The sequence below is a fragment of the Erpetoichthys calabaricus genome, chromosome 9 (genome assembly GCF_900747795.2).
Source record: "Erpetoichthys calabaricus chromosome 9, fErpCal1.3, whole genome shotgun sequence".
Lineage (NCBI taxonomy): Eukaryota > Metazoa > Chordata > Cladistia > Polypteriformes > Polypteridae > Erpetoichthys > Erpetoichthys calabaricus.
This window is the reverse complement of record NC_041402.2, coordinates 105,273,159-105,290,952: the sequence shown is the minus strand read 5'-3', so window position 1 is coordinate 105,290,952 and position 17,794 is coordinate 105,273,159. Positions and strand designations below refer to the sequence as shown.

General features: G+C 42.2%; 1 protein-coding gene and 1 gene segment (V, D, J or C); one reads left to right on the top strand and one right to left on the bottom strand.

Annotated features, from left to right (window-relative positions):
* Positions 1 to 8,228: 8,228 nt before the first annotated feature.
* Positions 8,229 to 9,645, bottom strand: LOC127529219 (uncharacterized). The gene is made up of 3 exons (XM_051932223.1): positions 9,252 to 9,645; positions 8,659 to 8,751; positions 8,229 to 8,556 (listed from the first exon to the last, which is right to left on the bottom strand). The coding sequence occupies exons 1-3, from the start codon at positions 9,434 to 9,436 to the stop codon at positions 8,229 to 8,231; spliced, it is 606 nt and encodes a 201-aa protein (XP_051788183.1). The 5' UTR covers positions 9,437 to 9,645.
* Positions 9,646 to 17,016: 7,371 nt separating this feature from the next.
* Positions 17,017 to 17,564, top strand: LOC127529218 (T cell receptor alpha variable 9-2-like). The segment is given in 2 exon segments: positions 17,017 to 17,148; positions 17,233 to 17,564. Coding segments are annotated over 2 exon segments (384 nt in total).
* The last annotated feature ends 230 nt before the right edge of the window (positions 17,565 to 17,794 follow it).

Genomic DNA, 17,794 nt, shown 5'->3' with positions numbered 1-17,794 from the left:
TCCTAAACTTATTTCACATATTAACTATATTACTGTGATTTTTTCATGTAAGTTACATTCCAAAAAGTTAGTTCTCCTATAACACTGCAAGATGCTGAGAAATCAATTCAAACTTTTGTTTTTAATCAGCTGGATTACTGTAATGCACTCCTTACTGGTCTACCTAAGAAAGACATGAGTTGGTCGCAGTTAATTCAGAATGCAGTGGCAAGAATACTAACCACATAATGAAAATCTGAGCACATCTCTTTAGTTATTGTGTTGTTACATTGGTTACTCATATCCTTTAGAATTGACTTCAAAATACTGCTAATGGTATATAAAGAATTAATTAATCTTGCTCCTTCCTATATCTTGGAGTACCTGTACCCCTACATTCCAAGTGATAACTTTAAATCTTCTAATAGTGTTTAGTGCAGCAGTTTGATCAAACTCTGACGCAAATGCTACGCAAAGTGGTCAGCTAGGATGGGAGGAACTGGGACTAGTTAATCCCACAAATCCTACAGTGCTGCCTATTTGCCTGACATTGTCATCTATGCTGGCAAATGGAAGAATAACATGTGGCATGCTCCTAGTAGTATGTAAGGCCAGTCTCCATATTAACCCTACAAAATGTTACTTTGGCTTAACAGATATATATATATATGGGTGACATGGTGGGTAGAGGTTCTGCCTGGCCACAGTGAACCAAAGGTCATGCCAGGGATTAAAGTAATCCCTGCATAGTTGCAAGGTTTAAATTAAATTACAAAATAGAAAATAAGTGAGTAGTCTTCTTCAGGCATAAGTCAAAATTGGACTGTGTCAAGATGGTGCAGTAGCCTGTTTTAGGGACTGGGAAGCGGAAGAGGTGGTATTCTGGTTTCCAGAAACTGGAAGTGATGTAATCAATGTAGGTCTGTCAATCATATTTTCTGTAGAGGGAAGAAGAGAAGAAGTATTAAGTGACAATGCCACTGATTCAGAGTGCAATTGCAATGAAGTTGACCCCTAATTGCATGTGTGTGACACGATTTCCCTACCCTTAGCCAAGATCCATCATGTCGGGCAGCCTGAACCCAGAAGTCATGAACCCGAGAAAGAGCATTGGGTGATTGCTTCATGGGGCCATGTGTTAAAGTACATTGGATGGCAGTCTCTCTCTGGCATTGCTCCCATATGGGAACTTGCATCCATGTATGGGAAATGTAGTTATGGGCGTCAGACCTGGCGCCCTTGAGGACCACTAGAGGGTGCTGTTGGAAGAGGACTGCTACCTAACCTGAAAGTACTTCTGTGATATAGGTCTGATGTGCCAGATGTTCTCCTAGGTCTGAGTTAAAAAGAGACCTCAGCCTCATCTAGGCAAGTTCGAGTCAGAAGAGGAGGAGGACAGTGCTTGCCTGGGGATAAGTAAAGAAGAAAGTAGCAAACCCCTCCTTTAACCGCCACCTTATTGTGGTGGAGGGGTTTGCGTGTCCCAATGATCCTAGGAGCTCTGTTGTCCGGGGCTTTATGCCCCTGGTAGGGCCACCCAAGGCAAACTGGTCCTAGGTGAGGGATGAGACAAAGTGCGGTTAAACAAAACCTCCTATGATGAAAAACAATTTTGGACGGCGTTTTCCCTTGCCCGGACGCGGGTCACCGGGGCCCCACTCTGGAGCCAGGCCTGGAGGTGGGGCTCGATGGCGAGCGCCTGGTGGCTGGGCCTGCACCCATGGGGCTCGGCTGGGCACAGCCCGAAGAGGCAACGTGGGTCCCCCTTCCCATGGGCTCACCACCTATGGGAGGGGCCAAGGAGGTCGGGTGCAGTGTGAGTTGGGTGGTGGCCGAAGGCGGGGACCTTGGCTGTTCGATCCTCGGCTACAGAAGCTGGCTCTTGGGACGTGGAATGTCACCTCTCTGAAGGGGAAGGAGCCTGAGCTAGTGCGCGAAGTTGAGAGATTCCGGCTAGATATAGTCGGACTCACCTCGACGCACAGCTTGGACTCTGGAACCAATCTCCTTGAGAGGGGCTGGACTCTGTACCACTCTGGAGTTGCCCCCGGTGAGAGGCGGTGAGTGGGTATACTTATTGCCCCCCGACTTGGAGCCTGTACATTGGGGTTTACCCCGGTGGACGAGAGGGTAGCCTCCCTTCGCCTTCGGGTGGGGGGACGGGTCCTAACTGTTGTTTGTGCATATGCACCGAACAGCAGTTCAGAGTACCCACCCTTTTTGGAGTCCCTGGAGGGGGTGCTAGAGGGCATACCTTCTGGGGACTCCCTCGTTCTGCTGGGAGACTTCAATGCTCACGTGGGCAATGACAGTGAGACCTGGAAGGGCGTGATTGGGAGGAATGGCCCCCCCGATTTGAACCCGAGCGGTGTTCTGTTATTGGACTTCTGTGCTCGTCACGGATTGTCCATAACGAACACCATGTTCAAGCATAGGGGTGTTCATATGTGCACTTGGCACCAGGACACCCTAGGCCTCAGTTCGATGATCAACTTTGCGGTCGTGTCATCGGACTTGCGGCCACATGTCTTGGACACTCGGGTGAAGAGAGGGGCAGAGCTGTCAACTGATCACCACCTGGTGGTGAGTTGGCTTCGATGGTGGGGGAGGATGCCGGTCAGGCGTGGTAGGCCCAAACGTGTTGTGAGGGTCTGCTGGGAACGTCTGGCAGAGCCCCCTGTCAGAAGTAGCTTCAACTCCCACCTCTGGCAGAACTTCGACCACATCCCGAGGGAGGTGGGGGACATTGAGTCCGAATGGGCCATGTTCCGTGCCTCTATTGTTGAGGCAGCTGACCGGAGCTGTAGCCGTAAGGTGGTCGGTGCCTGTTGTGGCGGCAATCCCCGAACCCGTTGGTGGACACCGGCGGTGAAGGATGCCGTCAAGCTGAAGAAGGAGTCCTACAGGACCCTTTTGTCCTGTGGGACCCTGGAGGCAGCTGATAGGTACCGGCAGGCCAAGCGGAATGCGGCTTTGGTGGTTGCTGAGGCAAAAACTCGGGCGTGGGAGGAGTTTGGGGAGGCCATGGAGAACGACTTTCGGACGGCTTCGAGGAGATTCTGGTCCACCATCCGGCGTCTCAGGAAGGGGAAGCAGTGCAGTGTCAACACTGTATATGGTGGGGATGGTGCGCTGCTGACCTCGACTCCGGACGTTGTGGGTCGGTGGGGGGAGTACTTCGAAGACCTCCTCAATCCCATTAACATGCCTTCCAATGAGGAAGCAGAGCCTGGGGACTCAGAGGTGGGCTCCCCCATCTCTGGGACTGAGGTCAGCGAGGTGGTCAAAAAACTCCTTGGTGGCAGGGCCCCGGGGGTGGATGAGATACGCCCGGAGTTCCTCAAGGCTCTGGATGTTGTAGGACTGTCTTGGTTGACACGCCTCTGCAACATCGCATGGACATCAGGGACAGTGCCTCTGGATTGGCAGACTGGGGTGGTAGTCCCCCTCTTTAAGAAGGGGGATCGGAGGGTGTGTTCCAACTACAGAGGGATCACACTCCTCAGCCTCCCTGGAAAAGTCTATTCAGGGGTCCTGGAGAGGAGGGTCCGTCGGATAGTTGAGCCTCGGATTCAGGAAGAACAGTGTGGTTTTCGTCCTGGTCACGGAACAGTGGACCAGCTCTATACCCTTAGCAGGGTCCTAGAGGGTGCATGGGAGTTTGCCCAACCAGTCTACATGTGTTTTGTGGACTTGGAAAAGGCATTTGACCGTGTCCCTCGGGGAATCCCGTGGGGGGTACTCCGAGAGCATGGGGTACCGGCCCCCCTGATAAGGGGTGTTCGGTCCCTGTACGATCGGTGCCAGAGCCTGGTCCGCATTGCCGGCAGTAAGTCGAACCCGTTTCCAGTGAGAGTTGGACTCCACCAGGGCTGCCCTTTGTCACCGATTCTGTTCATTACTTTTATGGACAGAATTTCTAGGCGCAGCCAGGGCGTTGAGGGAGTCCGGTTTGGTTGGCTCAGGATTGGGTCACTGCTTTTTGCAGATGATGTTGTCCTGTTTGCTTCATGAGGCCGTGATCTTCAGCTCTCTCTGGATCGGTTCGCAGCCGAGTGTGAAGCGGCTGGGATGAGAATCAGCACCTCCAAATCCGAGACCATGGTCCTCAGCCGGAAAAGGGTGGAGTGCCCTCTCAGGGTTGGTAGCGAGATCCTGCCCCAAGTGGAGGAGTTCAAGTATCTCGGGGTCTTGTTCACGAGTGAGGGAAGAATGGAGTGTGAGATCGACAGGCGGATCGGTGCGGCATCCGCAGTAATGCGGGTGCTGCATCGGTCTGTCGTGGTGAAAAAGGAGCTGAGCCGCAAGGCGAAGCTCTCAATTTACCAGTCGATCTATGTTCCTACCCTCACCTATGGTCATGAGCTATGGGTAGTGACCGAAAGAACGAGATCGTGAATACAAGCGGCTGAAATGAGTTTCCTCCGCAGGGTGTCTGGGCTTTCCCTTAAAGATAGGGTGAGAAGCTCAGTCATCCGGGAGGGGCTCAGAGTACAGCCGCTGCTCCTCCGCATCGAGAGGAGTCAGATGAGGTGGCTCGGGTATCTGATCAGGATGCCTCCTGGACGCCTCCCTGGTGAGGTGTTCCGGGCACGTCTAACCAGGAGGAGGCCCTGGGGAAGACCCAGGACACGTTGGAGGGACTATGTCTCTCGACTGGCCTGGGAACACCTTGGGATTCTCCCAGAAGAGCTAGGAGAAGTGGCCGGGGAGAGGGAAGACTGGACATCTCTGCTCAAGCTGCTGCCCCTGCGACCCGACCTTGGATAAGCGGGAGACAATGGATGGATGGATGGAAAGTAGAAAAAAGAAAAAGGAAGGGATTCAATTGTTTATTCTGGAAGAAGCCTGTAAAAGATACTTTCTTTAAATAAACATTGATATGAACTCAGGGTTGTTGTCCGTAAAGTTGTGTCTGTGGTATGGGGCTCTGAGGTGCCCCCAACATGTCACAACTGGCATAGTCAGCAGGATTTTCTGGCTGTGTGTTTAGTAGGTACTACCTTATGTGAATGATATGCTTTAAACAATGGGAAGAAAATGAACAAAAGGTGGTGTAATAAGAATATAAGTTTAATGTCACTGTGTTTTGTATAAAAAATATTTTATAAATCCACTCACATGTACAGGCCAGATTTAGTCACAGAGGGGCTCAGGATTTAGAACTGCTAGGCAAGCATTCGAGGAGAGAAAGGGACAACTTTGAAAATGGGCATTGTACTATTTCTGTGTGCATGAAATTGAGTCCTCTCTTTGCCTTGTTTGGGATGGCATGATTTACCTAAGTAAGAGCCTGTACGTGGAGAAAACAGTAAAAAAGACTTGGACAGCAGCCAAACACCTCGAAGCCGATGGACGGATGGGGGGTATCGTCATCTGGTCCTGAAAACCCCTTCCAGCGCAGCGATGAAAATGGCAGACCGTATACATTGTGATCCCACCTCGATAAAGGTCTTGCTATGTTTTCCTTTGTCTGTAATGCCGTGTAAATCGTCAGTAAAGAAAGCTAAGTTATTTTCTCTTATGTGATTTCTTACCGCCGTATCACTATGCTCCAGCCAGGGAATAAAATGCAAAAATTCTGGTACCTCCCTTATTGTGTTGTGTATGGGGTGGGGGGGGGGGGGGGGGGGGGGGGGTGTGTGTGTGTGTGGTTGCTGTTTGTTTATTATTATATTTGTATATGCATATTTTTGTCTCTCTTGAGCTTTTGTAAAGCTTTAATTTCCTTTTGGGATAAGTAAAGTCTATCTATCTATTCTCACTGCCACTTTGAAAAATGGTACGATACTAATAGCCCTCGAGCTATGTCCTGTTCCTCATTTAATTGCAATCTTCTCTAGTACACAAAAGTATAGAGACATAATGAAGATAGTTATAGAAGAAGAAATATGTTAAATAAAACAATATATCCATCCATTTTCCAACTCGCTGAATCCAAACACGGGGTCACGAGGGTCTGCTGGAGCCAATCCCAGCCAACACAGGGTACAAGGCAGGAACCAGTCCCAGGCAGGGTGCCAACCCACCGCATAAAACAATATATAAAAACAAGTATGTAAAAACTCTGGTAAACTGACCAGATTTTAAAAGTACTTCTTCAAATTACAGTTTTTTAAAACTGCTTTGGCATACGTCTCAATTGACAATTAATGAATGCAAAACAGTTCATCTTACTTCCACACCATTCTGTCATTTGCAAATACCAGAATTTTATTTCTCACTGTCTCCTACAAATTTCAATATGATATGTTTAGTAAGTACAGTACTCAAGAAACACATTTACTTATAAAAAGACACAGCATTGTCAAACTCACTTGATTTAGTTATACATTGGAGGGGTCAAGAGCCTATCCTGGAAGCAGGAAAAATCCCTAGGCAAGGTACCAGTCCACCATAGGGCTCACTTAATTCAAACAGGTACACCTACACTTACACAATGCTTATTTAAAGGCACCGAAGTTAAACCAACATGCATTTCTTAGGAGGCGTGGAACAAAAGCTGGAGCATTTGGGAAAAAATCCATACAGACACTGGCAGAGCATGCAAACCCCACATGGACAGTGAATGGGTATTAGATAATAACCTGGAATAATGAATCCATGAGGCAGCAGCACACCCCATTAAATTGCCTCCAATAAAAAGGATATTGTATCGCTAATAGTAATAACCTGAAAGGACTGAAATGGCAGACCAAAAGAAAAAAAAAAGATTCATATACTTATGCAGCTCATTAGCAAAACAAACCTTGCACATCTATTAAGTAATCTCGCCACCATCCTATGATTTTTATCTGCAGTTGTCGCTTATTACTGCCTTGATACTCCAAACTGACAGTAAATAGTTTGTCCATTTCTTGCCATGTAAGTGTTTTTTCTGTGTAGCATAAGGCTGGGTAAAATGCCTTGGGAAACTTGTGAATTGCATCCAGAACACCAAGTATACAAAGAGCCTGTTTGAATCTAAAAAGGAAATAAATGTACAGAACTATCACTTGAATTGTTCTGAAATGTTGTAAACAAAGCCAACTACAGCAAAGAAGATATTTTCTCCTTCTTTCATCTGCTAAGTTTTACTGTATAGTAATCGCTTTGTAACCATTTCTTAAAACAGGATTGCTAGTTCTAATCTTAGTTAACAGGAACGTTAGATTTAAAATGTATATGAGGTAACAGAAAAATACAATACAGGTATACAAACATAATAAAATTATTTGACTATTATGCTACTAGAAATGCACAATTTTAACTTTTTTCTGTGCTAACTTTTAAGAGAATGAAAGATTAACATATAAATACCTTTCAAATACTCCTCTTGTGTACCCGAAAAAATACCAATTTGTGGCTTCTTCAACAATCTATTTAGAACATTCAACAGAAATCACCCTATGTAAGCACCCTGCTAAGCTCAAAAAATCCTGAAAATTCAAGACAGCTTCACTTGCTTCACCTAAGGTTTTTGCCTCATATATCTGAAATATAGTAAGAATCACAACATAGATTTAGGAACCAATACAACACATTTTACTATGCTTTAACATTTACTGATCAAGCAGTAAGTCTCTTAAAACTGATTAATTACTCTCACTTTAGACTAATCTGTCCATCGATGACTCCCCCACAAGTCTTTGAATATATGAGATTGCTCTAATGCCAAACAGTTATTTTTGGAAAGAGAACTGCTTTATTGTTGATAATTACAATTTCACATGGAATATAATATGCAAGAGACAAGAGCACTAGTGTATTTTTACATGTTAAGGACAAAATCAGAGCTGATGCAACATAATTTGTTATCACATACTATGTATTAAATTGAAAACAATAATTTAAACATAATTACTTTTTGTAATTTTGACCTTATGTGTTCATCCTCAATGTTCTTAAAATCACATTTAACATTTTTGGGTCCACTGACCAAGGCATCATACAACTCAGTTGATATAAACTGTGATGGTGGTCCTCCATGTACAAGGCAAACAGCAATAGCTCTCCCTGCAATGAAGTAGTCATCTGTTCACACAGCTAAACAAACACAGAAACAAATGCATGTAATCAAGTTAATTTACAAAAGAAATGTGAGGCTTACTACACCATATCAAAAAGAATAAATGTGTAATAGAGATATAAGTCATGCAAAATACAAAATGCAGTACAATGTGAATTTATGTAAAATTAGCCAATAGTGAAAGTACTTAATACTCTCAGCTTTGTAAACATTATGTATAAAACTCTGCAATCCCATTTTACTAACATAAATAATAACAATATAAAAAAACACTATTGACTGCTAAGTATTTTTTATGTTCTGGCCCCATAAAGAGAGAACTAGATTGGAGATATCTCATCAAAAGTCTCAGGAATTCTCTGCGAGGTCCTCCAATGTCAACAGCGCCTTCTGAATGGCCAACATCATCAGTAAACTTAATGGACATACGTTTGTTAGGAGAATACATATTTCTCTTAAATCCACATACTGCTCCCTCCCACAGTGAAGATCTGTTAATGTTAAAAATGCTGCTTTCTTCTTCACTAATTACATCAGGCAAATTTTGAAGAATGTCTTTAAGAAGAAAACTGACAATGAGAAATAAGGAAACCTTTCAGGCATAAGATTGTCAGCTCTATACAGCTATTCCTTGGTTTCAAAAAATCGACAATGTTTGACGAAATGCATACCTATCGCCCGATGAATCATGAGAGCTGTCATTGAAGACAATGGGCCCTTCTATGTCATCATCTTCAGTCACTTCCAAAATATTGATGTACTGGCTACAGAATAGAAGTTTTTAAAAAAAGTGTAAAAATGATATAAAAGCCTATTGTTAAGGTATCAAAATGGTGAATAGAATTTACCACAGGGCTGAGCAAAACTGGCATTTACCTTTCACTAAGCACCACAAAAAAAAAAAAATAAACATTTGATATTTTATGCAGTTCACTAAAACACTATACTTCCCTTATTATATAAAGCAATATTTATTAAATATGAGGTTTTTCCTTTCTTACTCTTCGCAATAGTATAACAAATACCCAAGGTATATTATCCTTCTTATCCAATTACAACCAACAAACTTCCTGCTTGCATGTCTTTCTTCTACAAGCCTATTAATGACAAATGCAAATACTTTATTGGCTACAGTAACCTCTATCAGGAAGGCAAAACGCCAAATTGATGTTCAAGCTCTCATCTTTTGTTTTACAAAGTCTATTGTTAATTTAACATGGATATTTTCTTTCGTAATAAAAAGATATTAAATGCAAATACATACTGATAAGGATCACTTGACTGGCTATTTTCTCCTACAGCAACTGTTAAATATGCATTTGTAGATGCACTCTGAAGGATCGTTTTCTCAGTTTCTGTCACCAGCTGATCTTGTAAAATAGTCAAAGTAGTTTCACAATTTTCATAACCAGGCAGTGATACTCTGTCTATAACCACATTATTTGTCATTTGGAAAACAGATGTTTCTTGGAGTTGCTTTTCAAAATCACTGCTGGAAAAAAAAAAGAATCTAGGTTAGAATGCATGTAGCACAAACACTAAAAAATATACTTTTTAGTATATCTCAGATTTAATTTTAATGCAGTTCTCATAGTATATATTAAGAATGACATATAAACTTACTGTTGCATTTCAAAATGAGAATCTTCATAAATACAATGTTTCCCTTCATTGTGTTCCGTTTCATTATTGGAGGAGTTTGTACACTAAAATAAATAGTACTCAGTTACATACTGGTTACAAAATTTACAAAATTACCCAACACAACACTCTCTCCAGAACATATTCCAAATAAGGTTTGCAAGGTGTTGTATCCTATGCCAACGGCATTTGGTATCAGGCAGGATCCAAGCCTGCCAGTCCACCACAGGGACATTTACACAATTATCATCATCTTAATAAAAATATCATACACACCTTCTCAATGATATCATCAGGAGACTGAAGAAGTGTTTTGTTTGGTCTAAGGTACAAAACCTTGGAAGAAAATATACACAAATCCAGACAAAGTTTGTCCAGCCACTAGGTTTGTTTTAACAACTTTATTATGTAGACCCATGAGAATTTCAAATCTGAAATAAAAACCTTACAATTAACAAAACATGGATTTTTTTTCCATGACCATATTTGAATTCACACAGTTCCATTGAATGCTGGATATTCAATCCTTAGCTTGAAACAACTGTATCAGTGTGGTATAACAAAAAAAAATTATGTACATTAAATAAGCTAAACCAAAATAAATCCTAATGGCAAAAAGCCTAGGCATACTCCACACTTTACATTTATAATTGCAATATCTAAATTGCAAGTTACAGGCCTGAAGTATAATGTACAAAGGTAAGTCTGAGCCTCCCATACACTTTGAAACTGTTAGCAACAGCATTGGCGTGTGGTTCACAATAGAAGGGTGAAAAAGAAAATTATATTAATGATGACAAAACAATCATTTCAAACATTTGTACCATGAAAGGGCAGGGCACAGATTAATCTGCATTTCAGAAAATTAAACCCGATCGTTGTATTTTAAAAGATCATACAGCTTCTATCTTAAAAAACATTTACACTTACTGTATGCTTAAATCAATTTTATCGCTGAAAACTAATTGCAATTGTTCAATTATCATTTTCGCATCCCAGTCCTTTTGAAATTCCACTGCATTCTTCACATGACCACTGTCAAACAGCCATTGCTTTGTTCCTCGTCTTGGAACCACAATAGAATTAGCATCAGGAAGTAGCACTACATCTTTTGTGAAAGTATTTGGGCCACAAATTTGTTTTTTAAAATTTTGGAAAGAATAAAAAAAACATTGAATACAACATATTGAACCTTTAATCCTTCACCAGAACATTTTTAATAAAATCAATATAAAATTACACACACTTATTTCTTCCCTCGAACACGTACCTTTTTGCGGCCAGTCTTGCAGAACTTCTTGAAGACTGTAGCATATTTAACCTTGTAGAAAAGTGCAGAACATTTGCACATCGTTTTCCTGTTAAATGTTTAGTTAGTTCTCTATTGGCTAAATTCTCAGAAGCCATAGAAGAACAGTGAGGTACATTAGGAGGTTGTAGGCTTTCATATTGTTTGCCCATGCTGTTGGATGATGAACAAGTCCAATTCAGTGCTTCGTCAACTGCTTTCACAACAGAAGGGTTGCTCAGAACAGATGAAATCAAATTCCTGCAAACATCTATATGCCTCGAATTATCCATTCTAAAAGACTGAAAATTTGCCAACATTCAGATTAAATTACAAATCTGTAAATGGTTTAAAGGTAAATGCCTACACTTACAGCACCTCAGAGTCAAATTCTAATGGCAGTTAACTGCAAGAAAATTGCACAGTAAACTCTGAAAATAGAGCTATATAATTCTGTACTTTAAAATGTATATACAGTATAAACATTTAAACACTGTAACAAATGTACTTCTGAGAATCAAGTTTTCTGATACGCCATGTTTTAGACTGAACACTGATTATTAAAAATAGGGTAAAGTCAGACCAAAGCGATGGGTACGCATAATGAACTTCTTTAAAGTATTCGATAATACGAAAAAGCCAAATAAAATAAAACAACACTTTGTTTTTCTCAAATGCCAGTAATTCTGCAATACCACCAAAACAGCTGACAATTGATGCGTGGCACCAACTAAACTGTTTACACTTCATTTCAGACTTTTGGGCAAATACCATTAAACAGTTTTATTTACCTCCTAACCCTTTCATAAAAACTTATTGTAGCAAAAAGTTTCAGCGGTTTTAAATTATTGTTCCTACCCATTCCTCTTCACATTTGAAAATGGCTGACTGTAGCAGCCCTCAAGTTTTTTTTGCTTGCCCCTCCCACTGCCTCTGAAAACCACGTGAACAACCAATATAGTTTGCATGCAGAACCGATATAGTTCACACACAACACTGCAATAGTGTGCGTTCGTAAACCAGTATGCTTTGTACGCAAAACCAATATGGTGCACACATAAATCCAGCATGTTATATTCACAAAGCCGGCATAGTTCGCACACATAAAACCGGTAGAAGACTGACAAGGACTCAATCTAGTGCATACACAAAACCAATAGCGTCCATATGCAAAACCGATATATTACCCACGTGAAACCAGTGTAGTGCATATGAAAAACCAGTGCTATACATAAGCAAACCAGTAGCATGCGAACACAAGCCATTATAGCTGATACGCAAACCGATTGCATATGTATGCAAACCAATGCAATTCACTCATAAATCAATAGCAAATGCACATGAACCAGCATACTACGTGTACAAGCCGATAGAGTTTACACACAAACCGATAATATACAGACACGAACCAGTGCAGTTCATATGAATGAAACCATTATTGTACATACGCAAACTAATAGTATATATTCATAAACCAATAGTGTTCACGTGTCAACCAGTAGATTACGTTCGAAATATATGATTTATGGCTTGTTTGGCCCCTCATACTTATCAGTGAAGCTGTGTGATACCATTCACTGGTACAGTTGTCTGTTATGTTAGCCTTAGCCTTACAGGATGCTAGTGCAACAAGTAATCATTTATTTAATTATTAATTAGGCAGTCCAGTTTTCATCTATTGGTCCTTCTGATCTCAATTTAATTCTTTCTCAACTTAATTGTTAAGTTGGGAACTGATTAACAATTGAAAGGCCATCAATCGTAACAGCTCAGGATTAGGCCGTAAGAGTGAAGGAAGGGGTAATCAGGAGATGCTTATCGCTGGATGGCAAATATGTCCTGCCAGCAAAAATATTGTTATGGAAAGAAGACTGTTATGGGGATGTCTTCAGGGGCAAGAATATTGTTATCAGAAGGTCTGTACACCAGGGGCCTCATGTATAACGCCATGCATAGAACTCACACTATAACATGGCTTAAGCACAAAAGTGGGAATGTGTGTATGCACAGAAAAATCCAGGTGCATAAATCTGTGCGTTTGCCAACTTCCACGTTCTTCTGCTACATAAATCCCAATCAGCGTGAAAAGTAACGCACGTGCACGCGCCTGCTGCCCCACCCCAACTCCTCCCAGAATTACGCCTCTTTGAATATGCAAATCAATATAAATAGCCCTTAAGCTCAGCGTTCTGTGAAAAGGCAATGGGAAAAGCTTATTAGGGTATAGAGAAGAAAAATAGGCACACAGTGGGAAAAAAGCTTGAAATGTCAACTTTAATGTCAGAATTTCCACTTTAATCGCGTAGTTTATTTTGTCATTAAAGTAGAACATCATAAACTTCATCTTAATATTGTTTAATTTAATAGTTTCTCAAATCCCATCGTAACTAAAGTAGCACATTAAATGCTATGTTTTGTATTTGATCTTCTATGTGCTCTGTGTGTGTGAATCACTACGTGCTTCTGGGCTTTCTCTTCCTCCGACAGGACACAGAAACCATTACATTCATAATATTACAGCTCTCTGAATAATTAAAATACTGAGATGTATACGTGATATCTTTTTCATGATGATAGGAATGAAAGCATGTTATTAAACATGGGAACACGGTGGCGCAGTGATTGTTCATGTCTCACGCAAGATGCTTGCTGCACCATGCGCAACCTTCGATGAAATAATTTATCGCAGCAGTACTGTCTCTTTCAAATGAACTAACCTCAAATTCCTGTACTTACTTTTCTTTCTCCAAATACCCAATCGCCACACAATCAGCTCTGTAATAGATGTTAAGCCATCTGTAAGCTTAGAACGACGATTCTTCAAAATGTTTAAGGACCATTGAAATATCTTCGTAGTACGTATTTAATTATTCTATCCATCTATCCTTCCAGTGTCGCGCCAGCCCAGCAAGAATACAGCAAGAGGGACGAACAATCCGTGAACTAGCTAGCGCTGCAGCACCGTGTCCTCACATGTTTAATTATTAACAATATAGATTATTTAAATGAAGTTAGTTTTATCTGTATGATATAATCATCATATTTTGCTGCATTTCGTCTTAAAAATGATATCGTCATCATATGTAAATACACACTTTATAAAGTGGCGCGGGCGGCACGGTGGCGCAGTGGGTAGCGCTGCTGCCTCGCAGTTGGGAGACCTGGGGACCTGGGTTCGCTTCCCGGGTCCTCCCTGCGTGAAGTTTGCATGTTCTCCCCGTGTCTGCATGGGTTTCCTCCGGGCGCTCCCACAGTCCAAAGACATGCAGGTTAGGTGGATTGGCGATTCTAAATTGGCCCTAGTGTGTGCTTGGTGTGTGGGTGTGTTTGTGTGTCCTGCGGTGGGTTGGCACCCTGCCCAGGATTGGTTCCCTGCCTTGTGTCCTGTGTTGGCTGGGATTGGCTCCGGCAGACCCCCGTGACCCTGTGTTCAGATTCAGCGGGTTGGAAAATGGATGGATAAAGTGGCGCAGGTTGTGCAATATTATAACTGTAGTGCAAGTTTACAGTGAGGTAATTGTACTTATAAGTACAAATAGTTCTACAAGGAGCACTTGATGGACTGATTGAGTGCGTTTAAAGTTCTTGGGATGAAACTGTTTCTGAACCGCAAGGTCCGTACAGGAAAGGCTCTGAAGCGTTTTGCCGTGGCTGAGGCAGCGTGTGCTTGATGTTGTATACTGATAATTCTCTTTCCAATTAGCTTCTGCTATGATTCCAAACTCAGATACAGTGATATAAATAGTCCGAGCAGTGCAGTGAGAGTAATATGGAAAAAGATGATCCGCTGTGGCAACCCTTAACGGGAGCAGCTGAAAGAAGAAAAAGAAGGTGCAGTGAGAGTAACAATGCTAAAGCAGCTATGGTATTTGGAATACTATGGCTATTCTCTGGACCATTATATTGTTACAGGTTAATTACAATCAGATGCATTACACTAATAAACAATATGTAGTTAGTTTCAATGTATTTATAAAGCTGCGTCAGGAATGTGGATCTAAGAAAGAAAAGGTAACCACACAGGAACAGTAGCACTGCTTTGAAGCTGGGTGCCGCCAGTCTGCAAAACCGAGCGGAGAACTTGTGTATGTCAGGGTATGAGGTACCGTGGAATGTGCATGGCTTTAAGCCAAGTTTAGGTTTTATACATCGCGATTTGAGCGTGGAAACATTCGTACGCACCATTTATACATGAGCCCCTAGGTGATTGTTATAGGTAAAGGTGCTTAGTGGAGAAGACATCATGGGAACCACTATGCAGTAGATGTTGGGAAACTAGTCTGGAAGGGGGGCATTTTTGAGATAAGAATTGTAATATATCCGGGGTGCTCTGGACACTCGGAGCTCACTTCATGAACTAAGACATGCTTTATGTGCTCTGAAATTGTTTTCTATGCTGTGCAATAAAGTCTTAAATTCTGACTGCATTTCTAAAGACTCTGCTTGTTTTTTCTGAGATTTCTCCACAACAAACTCTGTCTGAGTGGCAGTCTCTGCTTCCTCTGCGCCCGATACATCATTGCATGCATCACACTCACCCCCCATTGCTACTTTGTCATGGACCATAGCGGGTGACTGGTCTGGGGAGGTTGTTGGTGCAAGTCTGCCAGCTGTCCCAGGTTCTCACATAAAGATTCATCCCCCACCTACTGGACAACTCAGGTTCAATTTCAAACTTGGCTCCTTGACTGACATTGTCAGTGGCAAGCCCCTCTCTATCTATTACCTGTGGGAAAAGGGTATTCTTCTTCCCTATTAATAGAGGCCAGTGTGAAATGTCTGATATGGCAATCCAAACCTTAAAGTTCTTCCCTTTAAATTTCAGAGGGAGTAATATAGTCTCGTATGTTTAAACGTCCCCATGGATCCAGTGAATGTTCACCCGGTCTGTGGTCCTATAAGGGGTCTGCCAGAGCAAGTCATAGTGAACTACACAGAAGTCACTACCAGAGTCCAACAGCGCTAGAATTTCACATCCAGCCAATGTAATGTAAAATTGTCCTTCCCTAACATCTTGTGAGCTGCAAACCTTGTCCAGACCGATGAGCCTTGGTTTGTGCAGGTGGTAGGCGGCACTCCCAAGCCAGATGTCCTGGTTGATCACAGTGAAAACAACTGTGTTCAGTCTCCACTATGGAGTTCCAATGATGGTGTCTTTCACCTGTGATGCCAGCGACCTTAGGAGCCTGTGCTGGTTGGATCAAAGTCAGGGTCAAGCCTGGGTAGCCCCTCTGTTTACAGGTGGCTTGGGTGCCCCCCAGTCTGAGGGTCAGGTCTAACAGTGAGTGGATGTCATTTCGGAGCATCTCATCACAAATGTCTTTGTCTATCCCCAACAGGACCGTGTCAATAGTGAGCTTCTCCACAATGCATTCAAAAGTGTCCCTGCAGATCCAGCTTGGAATCGGGTCCACTAAGTCCTGGATCTGCCTTCACCTAGGGCAGTCTGGGTCAATGTGGCACCCCTTGACCACTGGGCTCATAACCATGCAGAAGAGGATCTGTTGCTTCAGGAAGTCATAATAATTGAGCCTTTCAGGAGGGAGGGAGATTTTGCATGACCTATAGGGCCTCACAAGTTGAAAATAAGGCCGCAATAGCTGCCCAGCATCCCCTGTCCCAGCACATCAGTGTTTCTGTGCACTCGTAGGAGAACAGGAAACACTCTGGGTCATCCGAGGGAGCCATCTTCAATAGCAGATCCATAGGGTGCACGAAGACACTAGCACCCACAGTATCCTCATTTTTCTCTTCTGGTATCAGGAAGTTATGTTCCTCCTGGGGTTCTATTGGTGCAAATCCCTCTTAAGGTTCCAATGGTGCAAAACCCCACTCCTGGTAGCATGTGACACATGAGTCGCTGTCTTGCACCCCAAAGATGAGGCTGAGTCTAATTACTTTAGCAAAACCATCTGTCTCTGTGGTGCTGTGGACCTGCGAGGTGCTACTCTAATCAATCTGTGATGTGTGCATTGATGTCATCCTAATGCCCCACCCAGTTGTTCTACCTTAACCACTATTACATACACATTTATGCAAATTAAAGATGATTTAACATGCTGTATAAACTATAGATCTGCCCATAAAGTTACGGGTTTAAATCAGACATTGTGTTGCGATTCATATAGCAAACGGAAAAATAAAACAGTTTGAAGTAGTTAATTTGTGTGCAAACACTTCATGATGGAAAAAAAACCCTACCTTGTTTTCTTTATGAATGCTGTCTTTACAGGTATTAGCTGTCACATATGAATGTTATACAGTTGTTCCTTTTTTTATATAGACTAACATTTTCTTTGTTTTCTTTACTTTTTAGGTTTAATAAAAGGTGATTCCATAACTAACATTCAAAAAGAAGTCTCTCGTACAGAAGGTAGTGCTGTGACACTCCAGTGCAGCTACTCAACAGCTAACAGCTTTGCTGATCTCTATTGGTACCGAAAATATCCAAACAAGGCCATGCAATACATTCTGTACAAAGGTGCCCGGTCAAATAGTGGATATAGCAATACTGCACGTTTTGCTCAGGAACGTTTTTCTTCAATAGCAGAACAAGAATTTACTTCACTTACAATTTCTACTCTAGCTCTGAGTGACTCTGCTATCTACTACTGTGCTTTGAGAACCACATCACTTCAGTCTGCTTAGGCACAGGACAAAAACCTGCCTAACCACAGAGTAGAGATAAGGATCATCAGCAGGAGAAAATTTCACTGAGCTCAGAATATTTGCTCCTACTTTGTGCGACTCTGACATTTATCTCTGTGCACTGGGAGCCACTATGTTAATTTATGTTTAATCTCTAAATAAAAACTTGTCTCAGATAACACAGATAATGATTTTTGAAATAATAGTACAGTCCATCAACCAGTAAAATC